At 35.7% G+C, this 20,009-nt stretch overlaps 1 protein-coding gene across 3 annotated transcripts in view; it reads left to right on the forward strand.

The window, feature by feature from the left end:
• Positions 1-20,009, forward strand: part of CUL2 (cullin 2) — a 103,139-nt gene that overhangs the window by 28,532 nt on the left and 54,598 nt on the right. For all 3 annotated transcript variants that reach the window (XM_082739719.1, XM_082739720.1, XM_082739718.1), the window contains exons 3-5: positions 7,857-7,959; positions 11,698-11,792; positions 18,877-18,982. In XM_082739719.1, coding sequence (XP_082595845.1) covers positions 7,857-7,959; positions 11,698-11,792; positions 18,877-18,982 — 304 coding nt within the window. The remainder of the gene's footprint in view (positions 1-7,856; positions 7,960-11,697; positions 11,793-18,876; positions 18,983-20,009) is intronic.

The following is a 20,009-nucleotide window of genomic DNA, read 5'->3' on the forward strand; positions in this document are numbered from 1 at the left end:
TCGCCAGGTTTACACACTTCACAGCACTCACCAAAGCACATACCCTCCCCAATGTCTATAACCCCATCCCCCTCTCCCAACACCCCTCCTCCCAGCAACCCTCAGTTTGTTTTGTGAGATTAAGAGTCACTTATGGTTTGTCTCCCTCCCAATCTCATCTTGTTTCATTTATTCTTTTCCTACCCCCCAAAACCCCCCATTGCATCTCCACTTCCTCATATCAGGGAGATCATATGATAATTCTTTCTCCAATTGACTTATTTCGCTAAGTATAATACCCTTTAGTTCCATCCACGTCACAAATGGCAAGATTTCATTTCTTTTGATGGTTGCATAGTATTCCATTGTATATATATACCACATCTTCTTTATCCATTCATCTAAACAGATAATTATAAAGCAGACACCTGTATAATCAGCACAGGTTGAGAACCAGAACACTGCGAGGATCCACCAACTCTCCCCTCACTACATGTCCTTCTCAGTTCACAAGCCCACTCCTTATCTTGGAAGGAGCTACTATTGTGACTTTTTTTTTTTTTAAGATTTTATTTATTTATTTGACAGAGATCACAAGTAGGGAGAGAGGCAGGCAGAGAGTGAGAGGGAAGCAGGCTCCCTGCTGAGCAGAGACTTGATCCCAGGACCCTGAGATTATGACCTGAGCCGAAGGCAGTGGCTTAACCCACTGAGCCACCAGGTGCCCCTACTATTGTGACTTTTGCATCTATTATTTCCTTGTATTTTTTTTTTCTTTAATAGTATAACTGCTTATGTATACGCAATTACTGGTTCTTTCTGTTTTTGGAACTTTATATCAATTGAATCATGCTGTGTATATATTTCTGTCGTAATTTTTTCTTTCAACATATATATGTATGTGATTATAACTAGTGACTGTAAAATATGTATTACTAGTCCCATTTTATAGCTGAGGATGTCATGGCTTATTGATGGTATAAGATGACTTACCCTAGTAGGACTGAATGCTGAAGTAAAATGCTCAAGTCTGCTTATACTCTTGAAGTGGACATTAAGAAAGCTTGTTCTATCATTTGAAGTGTTTAACGTGTGTAAGTACAGAATTTATGGAACCCTGTCTGCAACATTTTTTACTAAATATAAACTCCGTAAGGGGCAAGACTTCTTACCCATTTTGTTCACTGCTGTATTCTAGCATCTAGCACATGTAGGTATTCAGCAAATACTTGGGGAGTGAATAGCTACTATCAACTAAATGTCATTAAGCATATTGTACAGATGGAATAAATAACATTAATATTTAGCTAGTTCTCTTGTGTTGATAAGCAGGTTTCTTAACACTGATCCTTCATAAATGTACTGCATCCAGTACATTTTTCTTTAATAGTATAACCATTACCTATCAACCAGAATGCAGAGCATTCTGGTTGATAGGTAATGTAAATAAAAGAATCAGTTTTTTAATACATAAAAAATTACCACAAATTTTTGAGAGATATCCTTTTATTATCTCACAGTTCTATGGATCAGAGGTCCATGATATGACTGCATTCTCTCTTCAGGATCTTATAAAGCTGAAATTAAGGAGTTGGCTGGCTAACTCATCTAGAGCTCAGGGTCCTCTTCAAAGCCTGTTGCTGTTAATTGGGAAAATTTAATTCATTGCAGTTACAGGTCTTAGGTCTCCATTTTCTTGTCTCTCTCTTGGTGACTTGATACACCTCAGTTGTTGCATGTGACTCCCTTCCATCTTCAGTGCCAGCTGTGGCATGGCAAATCATCCTGTGTTATCTCAGACCTCCCCCTCTGCGATTAGCCACAGAGGGCTAGAAGCAGATGGGGATCTGCTTTAAGAGGCTCATTCGATTGAATTAGGCCCACCTGGAAAGTCCAGGCTACTTTCCCTCTTGCGGTCAGCTGATGAGTAATCATAATTCTGACTTTTTGCTCTGAGTTCCTTTTGTCACATAAAGTAGCAGTTGCAGGTATTAGGGTGGAAAATCTTAGCAGGCCATTTTTAGAATTCTGCCTAACACAGGTAATAATATTTCTAACAAAAGCTTTACAACAGCTTAGCATGGTTTGGGATTTGCCCTTTACTAAGGATTTCTATCAAGTGCCATGAGGTTTGGTGTAGATCTAGATATACTGTTGTTTTTTTTCTGGGTTGGAGTTTTTTGGCTGTTTTGGTTTACTTTTATTCATGGTTTTCTGCTTTTTGGTGGCTGTTAGGATAATTCCCAAACCCTGCAGTATAATATAGATGCTCTCCTACTTAAGGGCAAGTTAGATTCTTAATAGTTTTATGTAAGTCCAAAGTGATTAAGTGAGGGGAAATCTAAAATGCCTTCATGAATGTAAAACCAGGTTTTAAAACCAGTTGTACCATTGTCCTCACTTCTAATATATATTCTGTTAGGCATCTTTTCAAACATAGACCAGTTTTGACTACATTGAAAAATATTGAAGTAAGTCATCTCCATCCCTGACGATCCTCACAGATGTTAGTAGAACTTATTAACCTTGGTGCCTGCATTAGTAGCCCATCATTTTTTTTTTTTTGATTGTATAGATTGAGAAAGGCTTTATCTGTAGTTTTCTCTGCTTGAAGCATCAGTAACATTTTCACTCTGCTCCAAATTAAATCAGACAAATATTTGATTATTGTAATTCTGTAGCTATACACTTTAAAGTTTTTCCATTTAACCAATAATTTGTACCCTTGTTTACTAGTTGATGATTTCATAGATTCTGCATCTTTTACATGTTGCATGTTTATTCTTTTTCTTCAGAAATGTCAATAAAGATCTGTATTGTTTTATTGTTGATACTTTTTTGGACATTGTACCATTTTCAATTTTAAGATAAGCTTTCCTTTTCTTTTTTTTTTTTTTAACTTACCAGCACTGTTTAAAAATTGTTTCCTCTTAGATGTAATATACATAACTTAAAAGCACATCCATATAAATCTCCTGCAAGCTATACCTTCATAATAAGAACCCATAAACCCATAAACATACAATGTATACTTCTTTTCCCATGGCTTGGTTTTCTGCCCCTGTTCCGCCCCCCTCCCCCCGCCTTTTTTTTCCTTTTTGCTTGTAAAGATTTTATTTTTAGGAAATTTCTACACCCAACATTGGGCTTGAATGCACAACCCTGAGATCAGGAGTCTCATATTCCACTGACTGAGCCAGCCAGGTCCCCCTCTTTTTCTTGTTTCTAATGAGAGGCATCTGCAGTGACCCTCAGCAGGACCAGTAGACACAGGATGAAGGCCTAGGGTAGTGGAGGGGAAGATGAGAGCCCAGACAGAAAAAGACTAGACAGGAAGAGTTGAGGGACAGCAGAGACAGAAGAAAAGAAGGTGGATTTTGCAGCCTGGTGTCAAGACACCCAAAATAATAATACTACGTTACTTCTCATTTCTGAAGGGGGAGATTTCTTAGAAAATGGTTGATGGTGTGTGTCCCGCTGCTGTGAATAATCTTTACATCCCTATTGTAGAACTCATTGTTTTAGAACCACTATACAATAAAATTGATAGTGTTAATATTCAAAATTAAACCCAAGCATAGGTAACACCTTTATTTGTTTATTTTTAAAAAAGATTTTATTTGACAGACGGAGATCACAAGTAGGCAGAGAAGCAGGCAGGGAGTGAGGAGGAAGCAGGCTCCGGGCTGTTGCAGAGAGCCTGATGTGGGGCTCCATCCCAGGACCCTGGGATCATGACCCGAGCCAAAGGCAGAGACCTCAACCCACTGAGCCACCCAGGCACCCCTAGGTAACACCTTTAATAGAGAAAATAAAGTAAATGATTTTTCTTCTGGCCAACACTGTCTTTTGGTTGTAACAGAGTAGAAAACTTTTGCTCTGGAACAGTTTTGTTTTTTGGCTGTGAGAGTTTTTATAAGTGGAAAGTTCATAATAGAGGAATTTTTATATCCTGGCTCTCTAAAGAGTAACATAAGGAAAAGATGACTTTGGAAAAGAGAGCGTTTAAATCTAAAACTGGCCTTCTCTAGTTATTTCCCATTTTTTGTTTTTTAAAGTGCCTTCTCTAAAACCAAATCATAATTGGATCGTAGAGGGTTGGGTGCTCTTCTCAAGGCTTAAGTATTTCCAAGGTGGTTAGATATTTGAATAGATTAGAGAAAAATAGCACATTTAGGAATATGTTTTAGATAGTTAAGTGACATTATACAGTGGTTAACTGAGACCCCAAACTATGGGGAATTAAAAAATTGAAAGATTTATTAAGGCACACTCTTAAAAAAGACACAAGTACATCCTCATTGAGGATGTCAAACAGTATATAAATCCTGTATATGGATTGAAATGGGGAAGTCTCCTTGTATTCCCTGCCCTGCACAGATCCATTTTCCCTAGGTGGAAGGAAGGTAAGTCCTGTAGCCTGAGTCCTTTTAGCCAATTTTGTTTACATGTGCATGCAGTGGATATTTTGAGATACTAGGTTTGGTGATACAGAACATTTGGGCACATAATTTAGCATATCATACTGAAATTATGGTACTAAATCATGTTATTTTTCAAAATCAAGTTGTGTATTTTAGAAAAGTGTATTGTGGCTTTAGGGGAAAAAAAAAGGTAGAGCAAATATGATAGATGAAAACTTGAAGTAGGTATTCAGAACTTAAATATCTTTTTTTTTTTTTTAAAGATTTTATTTATTCATTTGACAGAGAGAGACCACAAGTAGGCAGAGAGGTAGTCAGTGAGAGAGAGGGAAGCAGGCTCCCCGCTGAGCAGAGAGCCCGATGCGGGCTCGATCCTAGAACCGCAGGATCATGACCTGAGCCAAAGGCAGAGGCTTTAACCCACTGAGCCACCCAGGCACCCAGAACTTAAATATCTTAAGTGCATCACACCTTTGCCAAAGGAATTGATCTAGATTCTGTCTAAGTTTAGTCTTTATTGAAAAAAAAATACATTTAAGTGTAGTATACACACTGACACAGTAACATATAGGTGGATTTTCATAACATGAACATACCCATGTACCCAATAAATAGCACTCTTAGCATCCCAGAAGTACTCCACATTCCCCCTCAGTCACTAGGGGTAACTACTCTCTTCTAATATGTTTAATTCTGACAGCACTTTTATATCTATTTTCACTAAGGTAAGATTATGATGAGTAATTGAGATTGAGTATAAATGTATGATAAAACTCTTATGTGGTGCATTAGGCCTTTTCCCCCCCCTGAGGACTTTATAGCTAAACCTCCAAGCTGGATCCAGGAGCTCATTTAGTACATTATTTTGGAGCACCTTTCTTTATTCATACCTTGCTCCTTCTCCTCTCCCCAAACTATTGTCAGTTCTCTACAGAATTTCTGTCCGGATAAATTTCTAAATTTTTTCTTAGATGTATGTTAAAAAATTCTATTTTCTTTGTAATATAGGTTAATGTTTTTATGTTATTGTTAGTAAATAGTTCTTATGTACTATTTTACTTAATCTGTTTTATAGAGGTTCATGATATCTTGACTGATTTAAAGTAATCGTAATAGTGTGTTTCTTTACTATATATTTTTTTCTACAAAAATACCTGGCACAGGAGCACCTGGGTGGCTTAGTTGGTTAAGCATCTGCCTTCAGCTCAGGTCATGGTGTCATGGCCGTGGGGTTGAGCCCCAAGTCAGGCTCCCTGTTGAACTGGGAGTCTGTTTCTCCCTCCCTTCTGCCCCCCACTTCATACTCTCTGTCTCTGTCTCTCAAATAAATAAATAAATCTTCAAAAAACAAAAAACCTGGCACAGCAACATTATACTTTTTGGATATTTTTGCTTCTTTGTGTTTTTTAACTGTAAAAAGTTTTTTTGTTTATATTTAGCAGTAGTATATTGAAGAATGTATACATATATACATTAAGATTTTATTACTTACTAATTATGTATAATGAAAACAAATAAAAGGATTTAGAAGGAACCTGGAAAAGTCTGGCCAAAATCTATCCATCCATGACCTCATAATGGAGAGGGCTGCTTGTTCTTTCTGGAGTAAATTCTAGGTAAATACTAGGTAAATAGAGCACATGATGTTGATTCCCTACCTCATCACCAAGTGTTTAATAAGTGCCTCTTATGTGTTAGGAATTGTGCCTTGGATCTATGAATCTAAAGATGATTTAAGAACAGGCTAGTGTTCTTATTATTAATACCTTTGTTATTAATAATTTCTATTGTATAAAAGAACTATAGAAAAAGAATATATAAAATGTTATGGAGATACAGAAGAGGAACAGTCTTCATCCTACCTCTATATCTTTTTATAATGAAAGTTTGGTTCTTAAAATTTTTTATTTACTATTTTCTTTTTTTTTTTTTTTTAAGATTTTATTTATTTATTTATTTGCCAGAGACAGAGGGAGAGAGAGCGAGCACAGGCAGACAGAGAGGCAGGCAGAGGCAGAGGGAGAAGCAGGCTCCCTGCCGAGCAAGGAGCCCGATGTGGGACTCGATCCCAGGACCCTGGGATCATGACCTGAGCCGAAGGCAGCTGCTTAACCAACTGAGCCACCCAGGCGTCCCTATTTACTATTTTCTTTTAAGATTTTTACTTACTTACTTGACAGACAGAGATCACAAGTAGGCAGAGAGGCAGGCAGAGGGAGAGGAGGAAGCAGGCTCCCCGCTGAGCAGAGAGATGGACGTGGGGCTCCATCCCAAGACTCTGGGATCATGACCTGAGCTGAAGGCAGAGACTTTAACCCACTGAGCCACTCAGGCACCCCACTATTATTATTTTTAGTAATCTCTACACCCAAGGTGGGGTTTGAACTCACAACTCTGAGATCGAGAGTCATATGCTCTTCCAACTGAGCCAGCCTGGTGCCCCGCATCTCCGTATTTTTAAGCAAAATTTTTATTTTGAAATACATCCCAATTCTTATATTAAGTATGCTGAATATATTTATAATATAAATAAATATTAGGTATATTAAATACTTGACTCCATCCCAAATAATCACCCTTATTTTCAGTTTTTATCTGCATCTCTAATTAAGCTGTTCTCATATTGCTTCATGTATGCTTCAATCTTCAACATCTGGTCAGTGATGCACAGTTTATGCACTTTAACATTCATGAACTTAATTTGGGTCTTAAAGGATTCTATAGAGATATCAAAAGAGGATTTATTATCTTTAACTTAGAGATGAGGAAATGGCAACGTAGAAGGGTTCAGAGGCTTGGTCAAGATCACTGGCTAGTAAAACTCAAGTCTCAATCAGATCCCATTTCCTTTGACGTCTGTTTAAGGACTGTCTGCTACAGCACATCTCCCACTTGTGATACTTAGCAAGGTGGTACTCAAAAACTTAATTGATTAATTGATATTTCTATTCATAGAATAATTCTTCTTACGGAGTAAATACCAAAGGATAGTGTGTGGGTTATAGGATGTTCTGATGAGTGCTGTGGTGTGGGAAACTGTGTCAAATAAGTAATTTCTGTAATTGTTTTGTTTCTCACAATTGCATAGACATACCTGCTTGTGATATTCCAGAGCCCTTTGTTGATATTATGCTTATGTCCATTCTTACATAAGCCTTATTTTGTAGGTTTCTGGGTAATTTGATTTTACAGAATGCTGCCCTGAATTTTAAGCTCTTTGAGAAGAACCATTTTCCTTACAATGCTGCCTAATTCTCAAGTAATATTTGCTGAATGAGTATGTGAATAACACAGGGCTTTTTAAAGTAAGCTTAGCTATATATATTTTACTTTTTCTATATCTGTATAATCTTAAATTGCCTGAAAAACCTTAAATTGCAAACTTGAGTTAAATCTCTTGTTTTAAAGTAGTATCTCCAATATAGAATATGAAAACCTTAACAATTTAACTAGAGATATCTATGCTTTATGTGTGGCCTATCCTGAACCCCTTGGAGAAAGACTTTATACAGAAACTAAGATTTTTTTGGAAAATCACGTACGGCATTTGCACAAGGTAAGAAGTAGTACATACATGACATAAATATGTTTGTAGCTGGGTAGTTACTATTAGGCTAGTTTACTGTTTTCCAGTGCAGAACTTATATCAGGTTAAGGATATTTGCTTTGTTTCCTAAATAGAATTTTTTTTGATTATATAGATTTAAGGTTTGTGAGTTAAGCATTATATTAGATTCTTCAAGGGAAATCAGTTTAGTTATTCAAGATCATATAACTAGTAACTGAAATAGTGGAGTTTCAAATCAAGGTTTGTTCAACTTTAAAATTTGCTTATATGTCCTCTGGATGGTGTTTATTAGAACCGTTTTCTCTTACTCTTGCTTCCCACCTCTTGGTAAATCTCTGTCTTTATTATTTTCAGCCATTTAGCTGCCTCTTCATATCCTACATAAAGTCTTACAAAAACCTAAAATGAAAAAGGGAAATGGTAAATTAAAAAGCATGATAGAGAAGAATGAATGAAACAAGATGGGATTGGGAGTGAGACAAACCATAAGTGACTCTTAATCTCACAAAACAAAGTGAGGGTTGCTGGGAGGAGGGGTGTCGGAAGAGGGGGGTGGGGTTATGGACATTGGGGAGGGTATGTGCTGTGGTGAGTGCTGTGAAGTGTGTAAACCTGGCGATTCACAGACCTGTACCCCTGGGGATAAAAATACATTATATGTTTATAAAAAATTTTAAAAAGTGAAAAAAAGAAATAAAAAGCATGATAGAAACTGTTCCTGTGACCACTTATTTTAGTTAGTATGTCATATGTACAAGGGCAACATCATGGGCTTGATCTGTATATGAACAAAGAATTTGTGGCATTTGGCTGCCCTGAATTTTAAGCTCTTTGAGAAGAACCATTTTCCTTACAATGCTGCCTAATTCTCAAGTAATATTTGCTGAATGAGTATGTGAATAACACAGGGCTTTAGACAGTATTTCTTATTTTGGACTACTGGTCTGATCAGGAAGAGATCACTTATTGTCTGGGCTAGAAACGACTCTAACCTTCATTAGCTGTGTGACTCAATCTTCCTCTGGATTGAAATTTAAGTTTCTTTATCTTTAAAATGGAGACACACTAGAGGATATTATGCTAAGCAAAATAAGTCAGAAAGATAGTTATCATATGGCTTCACTCACATGTGGAATTTATGAAACAAAATAGAGGATCATAGGGGAAGGGAGGGAAAAATAAGATGAAATTAGAGAGGTAGGTAAACAATAAGAGGCTGTTCTAACTCTAGGAAACAGGGTCGTTGGGGGGAAGGGTGGGGGAATGGGGTAACTGGGTGATCATTAAGAAGGGTACTTCATGTAATGTGCACTGGGTATTGCATGCAACTGATAAATCCCTGAACTCTACCTCTAAAACTAATAATGTTAATTAATTGAATTTAAATAAAATAAAATAAAAATTAAATGGAGATACATTAACACTGTATAATATTGTGTCTAACCTTGAATTTGGCTAGGTGCAGATAAATTTTAAAGTAGTGATAACCCCAGAGCACAATTGATCATGTGATGTTTCCCTTTTAAAACTTTAGAAGGAAATGCTCTACTTTTTATTATACATGGCGGATACATTTTAGTGTTCTAATATGTGCTATAATTTATCAGCTCATGAAAGCACTTTTGATAATAGATACGTGAAATTGTTCTTACAGTGTTTCATAATTTAAAGTTCTGCTCTGATAATCTAGTGAACTTTGGTTATCCCATAATTGTTACCTGTGTAAGGCACTTACAAATTATTCAAGTTTTATATTTTAGCATGGGTTGTGTTTTTTTTTTTTTTGAAATTTTTTTATTTTTTAAAGATTTTATTTATTTGACAGAGAAAAATCACAAGTAGATGGAGAGGCAGGCAGAGAGAGAGGGAGGGGGAAGCAGGCTCCCCACTGAGCAGAGAGCCCGATGCGGGACTCGATCCCAGGACCCTGAGATCATGACCTGAGCCGAAGGCAGCGGCTTAACCCACTGAGCCACCCAGGCGCCCCGGGTTGTGTTTTTTTAAAAAATGTTTTATTTTGAAATACTTTCAGACTTACAGGAAAGTTTTAAAAGAAATACAAATTTCCTATATCCTTTTTACCAGCTTTTTAAGGTTAACATCTCATATAACAGTGGTACAGTTATTAACACTAGGAAATTAACATTGGTGTAATTGCATTTTAAAGTAATGTGAAATAGTTTTATGAAAGTTTAGAATACTTACATAATTGTATACCATATGTTTTCTCAGATCCTGTGACAAAAAAGAAGTTGGCTAATAGTTGATGACAAAGTAAACTATTAACATAGCCAACAGATTTGAAGCAGTTTCACCTGTGAGAAGAAAATTTTGTTTGATTGGGGGAGGGAACTTTTAAAATTACTAATGTATTGCATTGCCGTTTTCAGAATTAACTACTGTGAATATTTTTGAATATCTATACTTAAATACATTTGTTTTGGCATATGTTGATAATATATATAATTTGATATTTGTCCTTTGCCTATTTTTGCTTTGTGTAGACTTCCATTTTTATTAGAAAATGGAATCATATTATACACTTTATAATCTTTTTGATTTTAATATTATTATAATACTCTTTGTCATTAAATGGACTTTTATAATTCTGGCAATGATTGTAAAATTTTTCATTGTGTAGAGATAATACAATTTGTTTAAACATTCTCATACTGCTGGGCATGTGGATTATTTGCAATATATATAATTTGTTTTTATAAGCAGTACTTCTGTGAATATCTTGGTAGCTAAATTATTTTTGTGTAGCCGAGTTTTTTATAGGATAAATTTGTGGACATAGAATTATTAAGTCATAGGTCATGAACATTTTTTTATTGTTTTGACAAACAGTAACAAATTGTTCTCATATTTATTCACCCAGCAGCAGCAGTTTCTAAGTGTGCTTTTCCCCCCAGTGTTATTAATAATAGTTGCTGTTTTTAATTAATTTATTAAAATGACAGGCAAAAAAATACTATTTATAAGTTATTTCTTTCTCCTGAGCCTTAATTATTAAAATTCCACATTTAAAAGCATTGCATTTCAGCAGAGAATTAATTAGATGGAAATTAAGGTCATGGGTTGCTTAAAGTCCTAGGTACAGTTTATAAAAGAACTGAGATAAAAGAACCTGGTATCTTTTGAATGTCAGTCCAGTGTATTTTTACTGAGACTAGATTTCCTTCAAAAATAACTTTTAAAAATTTAGATCTCAGGTTTAAGTTTGATATTTTTATTTTTCAAAAAGTAATAGATTTCTGTTAAGTAAATATAAAACAACTTATTTGGGGAATATAGAAAAGGTGTAAATTTTCATAAATAGCCTTATTAACATAAGTGAGTAATTCAGAGTGATGATATATTTATATAACTAGCAGGATGACCAAAAGTGAGGGATTTGAGGAAGCACACAGATACATGGCAGTAGAATTATATCCTCTTTTAAATTGATCTTAGTATAATATTGTAGCCTAAAGATACCTCACACTATTACATTTTATCTTTTTAGAGAATGGAACTGTTAACTCTCTAGTATGGATGCTTTATTTTCATATCTAAGACACATTTTTTCCTGGTCATTTAAGTTTTACTAAAAGTAGTTAAATTAGAATGTAATTGTAAATATAATATAGAATACTTTTAAAAATAATTTTTGATAAATTTCATAGCTTACAAATGAAAATGATTAGCGCTTTCCAAGTAAAAATGTATTTCTTCTTTATATAGAGAGTTCTGGAGTCTGAAGAGCAAGTACTTGTTATGTATCATAGGTATTGGGAGGAATATAGCAAAGGTGCAGACTATATGGACTGCTTGTATAGGTAAGTACACCTTTAAACTCTTGACAACCCAAGCAGTGTTGCGTGTATTCAGTAATTGAAGGACTTTTGGGTTTTGGCTTTTTGTTTTTAAATTTTTAAATAAATGAACAAAACTAAAGCATTCTCTGCTCAATGGGCTTTGTCTGCTATGGAGAAAGGTCTGTAGTCTGGGTCATGTGGGTCTTTGGAAGCCAGGCAGGGTATGGAAAGTTACTCTCTGAAAACTAAAACTATATTTAATTTCATAGTTCTATTTTTTTTTTATATTGTCTGGGACTCTTTTTCCTCTCTCTATATGGTACATGTTAAATCTTGACAGAGTTCCAAAGTGCAACTTCAGCTTGGATGAAACTTGGTGAAATAAATCCAAGCCCATGTTCCCCTCCAGTATGTTCTTATTTGACTGTAAGATCCAGTATTTTATGTTTCATGGAAACACTGGTAGTTAAAGCATTCAGCCGTTGTTCTCTTGAAGTTCTACCTTATCCTTTAGGCATTGTATTAAATTACCTACAGTGTCCTAATGCCTTCTCTCACATTTTCCTGTCTCTCCTTGTACTCCTGTATCTGTCTGGATTGCTTGTCTGAATTGCTTGTCTTCCTTTCTCTAAGTGACTAATTCTGATGTGTTTTTCTGCCATTCCTGTCTCTGAACTTCCCTCTTCCTTGTTCTACCCAGTCTTCTACTTAGATCTTTTGTGTTAACTGTTGCTCTGGCATATTTCTGTGGTGCTCTGTGCTAATCCTCTCTAACCCGTTCACAGAGACAATGGAAATAATTTCCTGGGTACATAAGGAAGAAACCTGTTTATTGAAGAAAAGTGGATAAATAAGGAATAGTATTGTTAAGTCACCTGGGCTTTTTACCTTTGGAATGAGAGTGACTACTCTTGAAATGGTTGTGACTTATGATGAAGGCGATAATTTTGGCCTGTGCATTGTGGCCTGGGCAGAGATGGACCCCTGCCTCAGTTTCTCACTGGGGAGAAACTCCTCAGTTCTCCCCAGTGAGAAACTCAGGAATGAAGCTGGCTGGCAGAGCATTTTCTGTATAGTTACTCCATGCATTGCTGGAGTACCACACTGAGGCTAGGGCTTTGTTCTCTTGGCGTGAAATGGAAGGAAGAGAGGTAAATGTTTGTCCTTTTTCAGTGGTTCCTGTTCCTGTAGGTTTTTATAACAACACCGAAGTTTACTTAAAGTTGCCTCTGTTGAAAACTGGAGTTTATTTCAACCACCATTAGCTTTTTTTTTCTTCTTAGAAGAGCCAAATGTAATAAAATCAGAAGCTAGAAGTTTCTGACAAGCACAAGGTTTACTGTGGCTTTGGCTTTTATAAAACAGTGTTTACCATACATTAAACATATTGACATTTCATGGTTTTTTTTCCCCCCCTTTTCATCCATCAAAGTAAGATAGTCATAAATAGAACTTTTAGGACTACCCTAGATAAATTGTGGAGGAGAATTAGAGGAATCTTAAGGATAAGAGTGAGAACACATGCATGCCTTTGGCATTTCTGAGAAGCTTGGGCCACTGGTATATAGATGTCTAAGAGAGTAGTTAGACTGTATGCCAGTGCAGTATGCTATGTGCAATGTGTTCCCTCTTGAGCTGAGACATTTTCATAAAGATTTAAATTGTTTTTCTTGTTTCATTTTGTTTCCTAGGTTCTCCTTGCATCTGTCTGTATCTCTTATTTGCCAAATCAATAACTTGGTACTATTTAAATCAATACTAATATTAATAATAAATTGGTACTATTACTGAGCTTTTATTAAATACATATGATATATACACAAATGTATGTGTGTATATAAACCATATGAGGTAGTCGGTGTCACCAGATTTTTGCAGCAGAGCAAACTAGGCTCAAAGAGGTTAAATGACTTTGCTCAGCATTACTCAGCTACCAAAAAAAAAAAAAAAAAAAAAAATCACAATTTAAACCCAGATCAGTCCAATTAAGCCTATTTAACTTCTTCATTTTACTTTAGTCTCATTCTAAATACACTCTTTTAGTCATTTAGGTAGATTCTGTTCTCATAACTTAGCTTAAACTATGCATTTTTCTAGAATGATTTCAATTTCTTCTGGTTTTAGCTATGACCTGTATACTGCTAACCACCAAAATATGGGCTTATCCCAGGTGGCCCAAGTTTCAGAGTATTTTTTACCCAGCCTGCCTGTTCCTTTAGGGTATTCCATGGGTACGTTGTAGAACTGCAGATTTCAAAACTGAGCTTATTATCTTTTACATCCACACTGTTCCCAGTATTATTAATTTTATTATTTATTATTATTACTTTTTAAGTAGGCTCCATGCCCAGCATGGAGCCCAATACAAGGCTTGAACTCATGACCCTGAGATCAGTACCTGAGCTGAGATCAGGAGTTAAGACATTTAACCAATTGATGGGACACCTGGGTGGCTCAGTTGGTTAAGCAGCTGCCTTCGGCTCAGGTCATGATCCCAGCGTCCTGGGATCGAGTCCCATATCCGGCTCCTTGCTCTGCAGGGAGCCTGCTTCTCCCTGACTCTGCCTTCCACTCTGTCTGCCTGTGCTCGCTCTCGCTCTCTCTCTCTCTCTCTCTGACAAATAAATAAATTAAAAAAAAAAAAAAAGACATTTAACCAATTGAGCCACTCAGGTGCCCCAGTATTACTAACTTTAATTGGAAATAATACTGTAATTATTATATGTACTGTATATCCAGACGTAGATGCTGGAAGCCTCAGCCTCAGTTATCCTTTCTTCATTTATGATTCATTATGATTATCCTCTCTACCTATTGGTCAGGTCCTCCAAATGTCTCTTAAATTCATTATTTCCTTTGCATTGTAAGCATTGTCTCTTAAATTCATTATTTCCTTTGCATTATAAGCATTTTGTTGTTTCTCTTGTTAATGATAAGTCCCTATAAGCAGTCTTCCAGCCTTTGATTTCAAATTTTTTCTGTTTACTGAACTCATGTTATTTTTTTTAACATGCAGATCGGATCACTCTGAAATCACCTAGTAACCTTCCATTGTCTTTATCAAAGACTTAGAACTAATGGCTCCTGGGGTTCACTTATAGAGAATTTTATTTGACCACTGTGGCTGATCATCATTTATTTAATTATATTGGTAGTATAGATGGTAAGATCCTTTTCATAGAGGATATAGTTGGCAGTAATTAGATGAAAACTGCTTAATGATAGTTTTTAATTGTGGGGTACTGAGGTTATCAAGGCTAGCTATCATTTTTAGTCATACTCTGTAAGGAAATAAATAAAAAATAAATCAAGAAATAAAAAGGAAAAATTCATTTTTGTTTCAAAAGTATTTTTAAATTTTTTTATCAAGTAATTTCTAGCCTCTTCGTTATTCTGACTGATTTATAAAATGGATATGCATTAGCATAGGTAGTTTAAGGATTCTGACTTTAAAGAAAATAATGATATTCCTGCCTCAACGTTTCCCAGTACTCCATACCTCTTTAGATCCTGCTGGCTCTTGAAGTGGAGTACATAAGATATTAACTGGAGAACTAACAACTCTTGAAATCCAGTAGGTATTAGCATGAGAACAATTTTGTAATGGAATTTCCTAAGACAGATTGAAATGCTTGGTTTCTCTGAGGCTTCAAAGTTACTTTTGGCTATTCCTTATTATCAAGTACTATTTAATTTTGTCAGTGCTAATGTTCCAGGAAAGCAAAGGATACTTACTAAATACTTTGTTGATGAAATAAATTATAAAAAAATTATAAAAATTATAAAAACTACTGCATTATATGTGAGCAGAACAGCAAGATATTGCCTGTGTGGTAGAGTATAAAATATTTTAAGAAATTATTGGAACCTGATTTCTTTTATGATTTCCTAGAATGTATTTCTTAATTTAAAAACAGATGTGTGATGAGTAAAATTGACTGTAAAATACTCCAATGACAGAAATTAAGAATTGTATCCACACATCAAAATGAAAAAATTGTGCTGTTTACATTTTAAGTTAAATCTTTAAATTATTTTAAAAGCTTATCTATCAAGCTTAAACTTAACATCAAGAGTAGAAATCTGGAATGAGAAAGATAGAGTTAATTGTAAGTTTGTTTTATTCCATGAGGTAAAGAGAATAGTGACTTATCCTGTCAGATATCAGACATAAAGCTCCACTAAAGCAGTATGCTGGCTCAAGAATATGCATACAGATCTTTGAAACGGAATAGTGATTCCTGACCTCTGCAGATCTAGCAGCTGGTCGTTCAGCATTAACAAACCGCTATCCTAAGAAGTTTATACTTACTCTGTAGGTATAAAGGAGCTACTCAGGATTCTGAATAGGTGAGTAATTTTTAGATGAATTGGAGATGGCAGAAACAGGAAGTAGAGACCAGTCATGGGAGTGTTGCACATGATCCAAGCAGAGAGGCATTGGAAGAGAGAAGGAAAGTAATGGGAGAGTGTGAGTAGCAGTTTCAGAGGACATGAAAAGCAGCTGATTAAAGGAGTGAAATGGAAGGAAGAGAGGTAAATGTTTCTAATCTCTTAGTGAGATTACTGGAATGGCATGGTACCACAGACCAAAAAAGAAACTTTTTTGGTGTTGGTTTGGTGCGACAAACTTGGTTTGGTGCGAAGGATGCATAAAGGAAGGTACATATAAATGGTAAAGATATGACAAAGTCCCACTACTCAGGGAACACATGTCACTGTTGAAATATTATATTTGTTTACGTTTGTATATTCTACCAGATGTGTAAACTCTGTGCAGGAAGCCCACATTTTTGTTTTTCATCTTTCTGTCCCTGGGGCCTGGCACACTACCTGATTTAGAATTCATGCTTGGTCATTACTTGTTGAATGAGTGAGGGAGAACTTGTGAAATTTCTGTGCCAGCTCTGCCACTTGCTAGCAGATTTACCATTGGCAAGTTCTTTAAGCTTTCTAAGCTGCAGTTTTCTTACATATAAAAGGAGGATCTTACGATAATACCACACTTTATCTAGCTCATAGTATGCAGCCATATAAAATGCTTATGGGTATGCCTGACACGTGACACGAGCTCAGTAAATGTTAGTGATTACTTTTATTTCCTGGCATTTGTGTTTTTATGATCTGGCTCCAGGCTGCTTTTCTAAGTTTGTATTCTTTTTTTTTTTTTTTTTTTTTTTTTTTAAAGATTTTATTTATTTATTTGACAGAGAGAAATCACAAGTAGGCAGAGAGGCAGGCAGAGAGAGAGAGAGAGAGGAGGAAGCAGGCTCCCTGCTGAGCAGAGAGCCCGATGCGGGACTCGATCCCAGGACCCTGAGATCATGACCTGAGCCGAAGGCAGCGGCTTAACCACTGAGCCACCCAGGCGCCCCTAAGTTTGTATTCTAATATTAGCTTTTATTATCCCTGCTGTCTGGAATTTTGTCCATTTATGTATTCAATAATTCATCAAGGCAGTATTTTTTGAGGACTTCATATTTACCTGCCACTGGTTCTGGATGCTGTGTAAGCAAAGTCTTTGCTTTGTAGTTCTTATATTCTGGAGAGGCGACAGATGTACAGAGCAAGTAAGCAAATGAGAGAATTGGATTTATTTCACAAAGTAGTAAGTACCGTGAAGAATATAAAACAGTTATATATAGTTACTTAAATCGGAGTAGAAGTTAAAGTTCATTTGGCTTGGTTTCAGGTCAGGCCTGAGAGAAGTGTGTCTGAGCTGAGACCTGAATGACAGAGGCCAGAGGTTAAAATATCTCTTCAATTTATATATTCCTGTTTGAGGCCAGGTAGCCCAGATGTTCTCTCTTTAGCTCTTATTTCTGTCTCATTCCTGTTCCCTTTCTTCAGATGAAAGGCATGGTTGAAAACCCAACATGAAATTAGGAGGATGTACTACTGGAGAGGGTGGGAGGAAGGATAAATTGGCATTTTGGAGGAAAAATGTAATAGGACATTGTAACATGGGTAGAAGAGACTAAGATGTCCAAGGGAGTTACCAGGGTTTTAAGCCTTGGAGTTTAGAGGCTTGTAGTCAGTCAGTGTCGGAGTGCAACTTGTGTAAGTGGTTGTATCTATACAGCTTTGGCGTTAATTCCAGGAATTGTGTTTTTCATTGTCTCCTAGAGTTGTTTGTGAAGTTATGCAGTTGAAACTTTTGTTGTCTTTGTTTCCAGTTTCATTTGTCTGCAGACATGAAGTAGACTTCTCATTTTGATGCAGTGAAAGCTAGAAAGTGTTTCACTTTAGAGAGTTTGTGGTTATTGCCTATTTGTGTTGTCTATAGCTATTTACACATGGCAGAACCTTTCAAATCAGTATTTTTAGGTGGTGAGCATTATAGGCATTATAGTGAAATCTAAGATTGCGAAAAGTGAGTGCAATAACATTTTGAGCCCTTTCTACACATTTTATTTCCTATAAAGAACTCTATATTCAACTCAATAATTTGTGGAGTTCAATACAGCTATTAGTCTTAGAATATGTTGAGACATTATAAAGCTGTTTTCCTCTGGGTGGACGAAGTGATTTTACATTTGTCAGTTTTGCCCATACTTCTTACTGTATATAACAGTCTATTTTATTTTCTTACCTACTAATTGTGATCTCTTTTTGTTGTTGTTTAAAAATGAAAAGTTACATCTTTTCCTGGTGATAGATATAAATTGAAGAACGGACTTGAGTTTTACCTTTTAACTATTTCTTTAATTCCTTGCGAAGTGAACTATCCTGACTTACCAAGAAGAATCTGGGAATGTGAAAATTATATGCAGAAGGATTGTAGAAGCACCTTGGGTACTAGCTGTTGGGTTATATGAGTACTGGAAATTTTTAGAGCAAAACCCTTGAGTTTTTAAAAGTGAGACTGAAGTAATAGGCTTTTCCTCTACTACTCTAGAGGTTATTCTTTTGCTCTTAGCCTTTGGCTGATACTTTTGATCCTTTTAAATTGTATTTCTTACTTCTGCGTAATTTCTTTGGATATGTTACCACACTCTTCTATAGTTGATTTATATAACCCTAAAATTGTTATTTTCAAGTTGCAAGTTAATTGTTTTCCTCCTGATTTTAATATAATGTCCATGGTACTATATTTGTTTTTCAGGTATCTCAACACACAGTTTATTAAAAAGAATAAATTGACAGAAGCTGACCTTCAGTATGGCTATGGTGGTGTAGATATGAATGAACCACTTATGGAAATAGGAGAGGTAGGAAATTCTTTACCTGAATGGCAGATGTGAGAGTGTTTTAATATATATATTGCGGGAATTTGATTTTCCTTTATTTTAAGGATACAATGTTGACTGTCTTAAAATTGTCAAGATTTAAAACATCATAAATGTTAATAAAATACTACAACGATTTCCTAAGAATCTTTACATGGATGAGAACGGAAGAGATATAATTAGTATTATTTTAAAAATTAAAAATAGATGAATAAATGACAGTTTAATAGTTCCACTATGTGAAAAATTCATAAAAAGTCTTTAAGAAAATATTTTCCAAGAGTATTTAGAACATACTCTTGAGATTGTTGTAGTTAAAAAGTGTGAAGGTCAAGGCGTCTGGATGGTTTAGTTGGTTGAGCATCTGACTCTTGATTTTAGCTCAGGTCATGATCTCAGGGTTGTGGAGTTGAGCCCTGTGTCAGGCTCCATGCTGGATGTGGAGCCTGCATAGGATTTTCTCTCTCTCTCCCCCTCTTCTTTTGGCCCTCCCCCCACTTCATGTCCTGCATGCTCCCTCTCTTTAAAAAAAAAGTGCAGGGACGCCTGGGTGGCTCAGTTGGTTGGACGACTGCCTTCAGCTCAGGTCATGATCCTGGAGTCCCGGGATCGAGTCCCACATCGGGCTCCCAGCTCCACGGGGAGTCTGCTTCTCTCTCTGACCTTCTCCTCGCTCATGCTCTCTCACTGTCTCTCTCTCAAATAAATAAATAAATCAATAAATCAATCTTTTAAATAAATAAATAAATAAATAAATAAAAAGTGCAAAGGTCCTAGGCTTAAAAGAGATCCTAAAAGAGAAGAAATACAGATTTATGGATATAACAAATTTATTTTAATTTAAAAAGTAATTAAAGTTCAGAGTAAAACAATGAAGCGTGGAGGTCAGGTATTTCTTTCAGATTCTTGAGGTAAAATGTAAATTTAAATGTGGAAAGTTACAGAAAATATACATTGGTTGTAAAAGAAATACTCCAGTACAGTATTTGTTTATTCATCAGTCAGTAAA

The sequence above is a fragment of the Mustela nivalis genome, assembly GCF_964662115.1.
Source record: "Mustela nivalis genome assembly, chromosome: 7".
NCBI lineage: Eukaryota > Metazoa > Chordata > Mammalia > Carnivora > Mustelidae > Mustela > Mustela nivalis.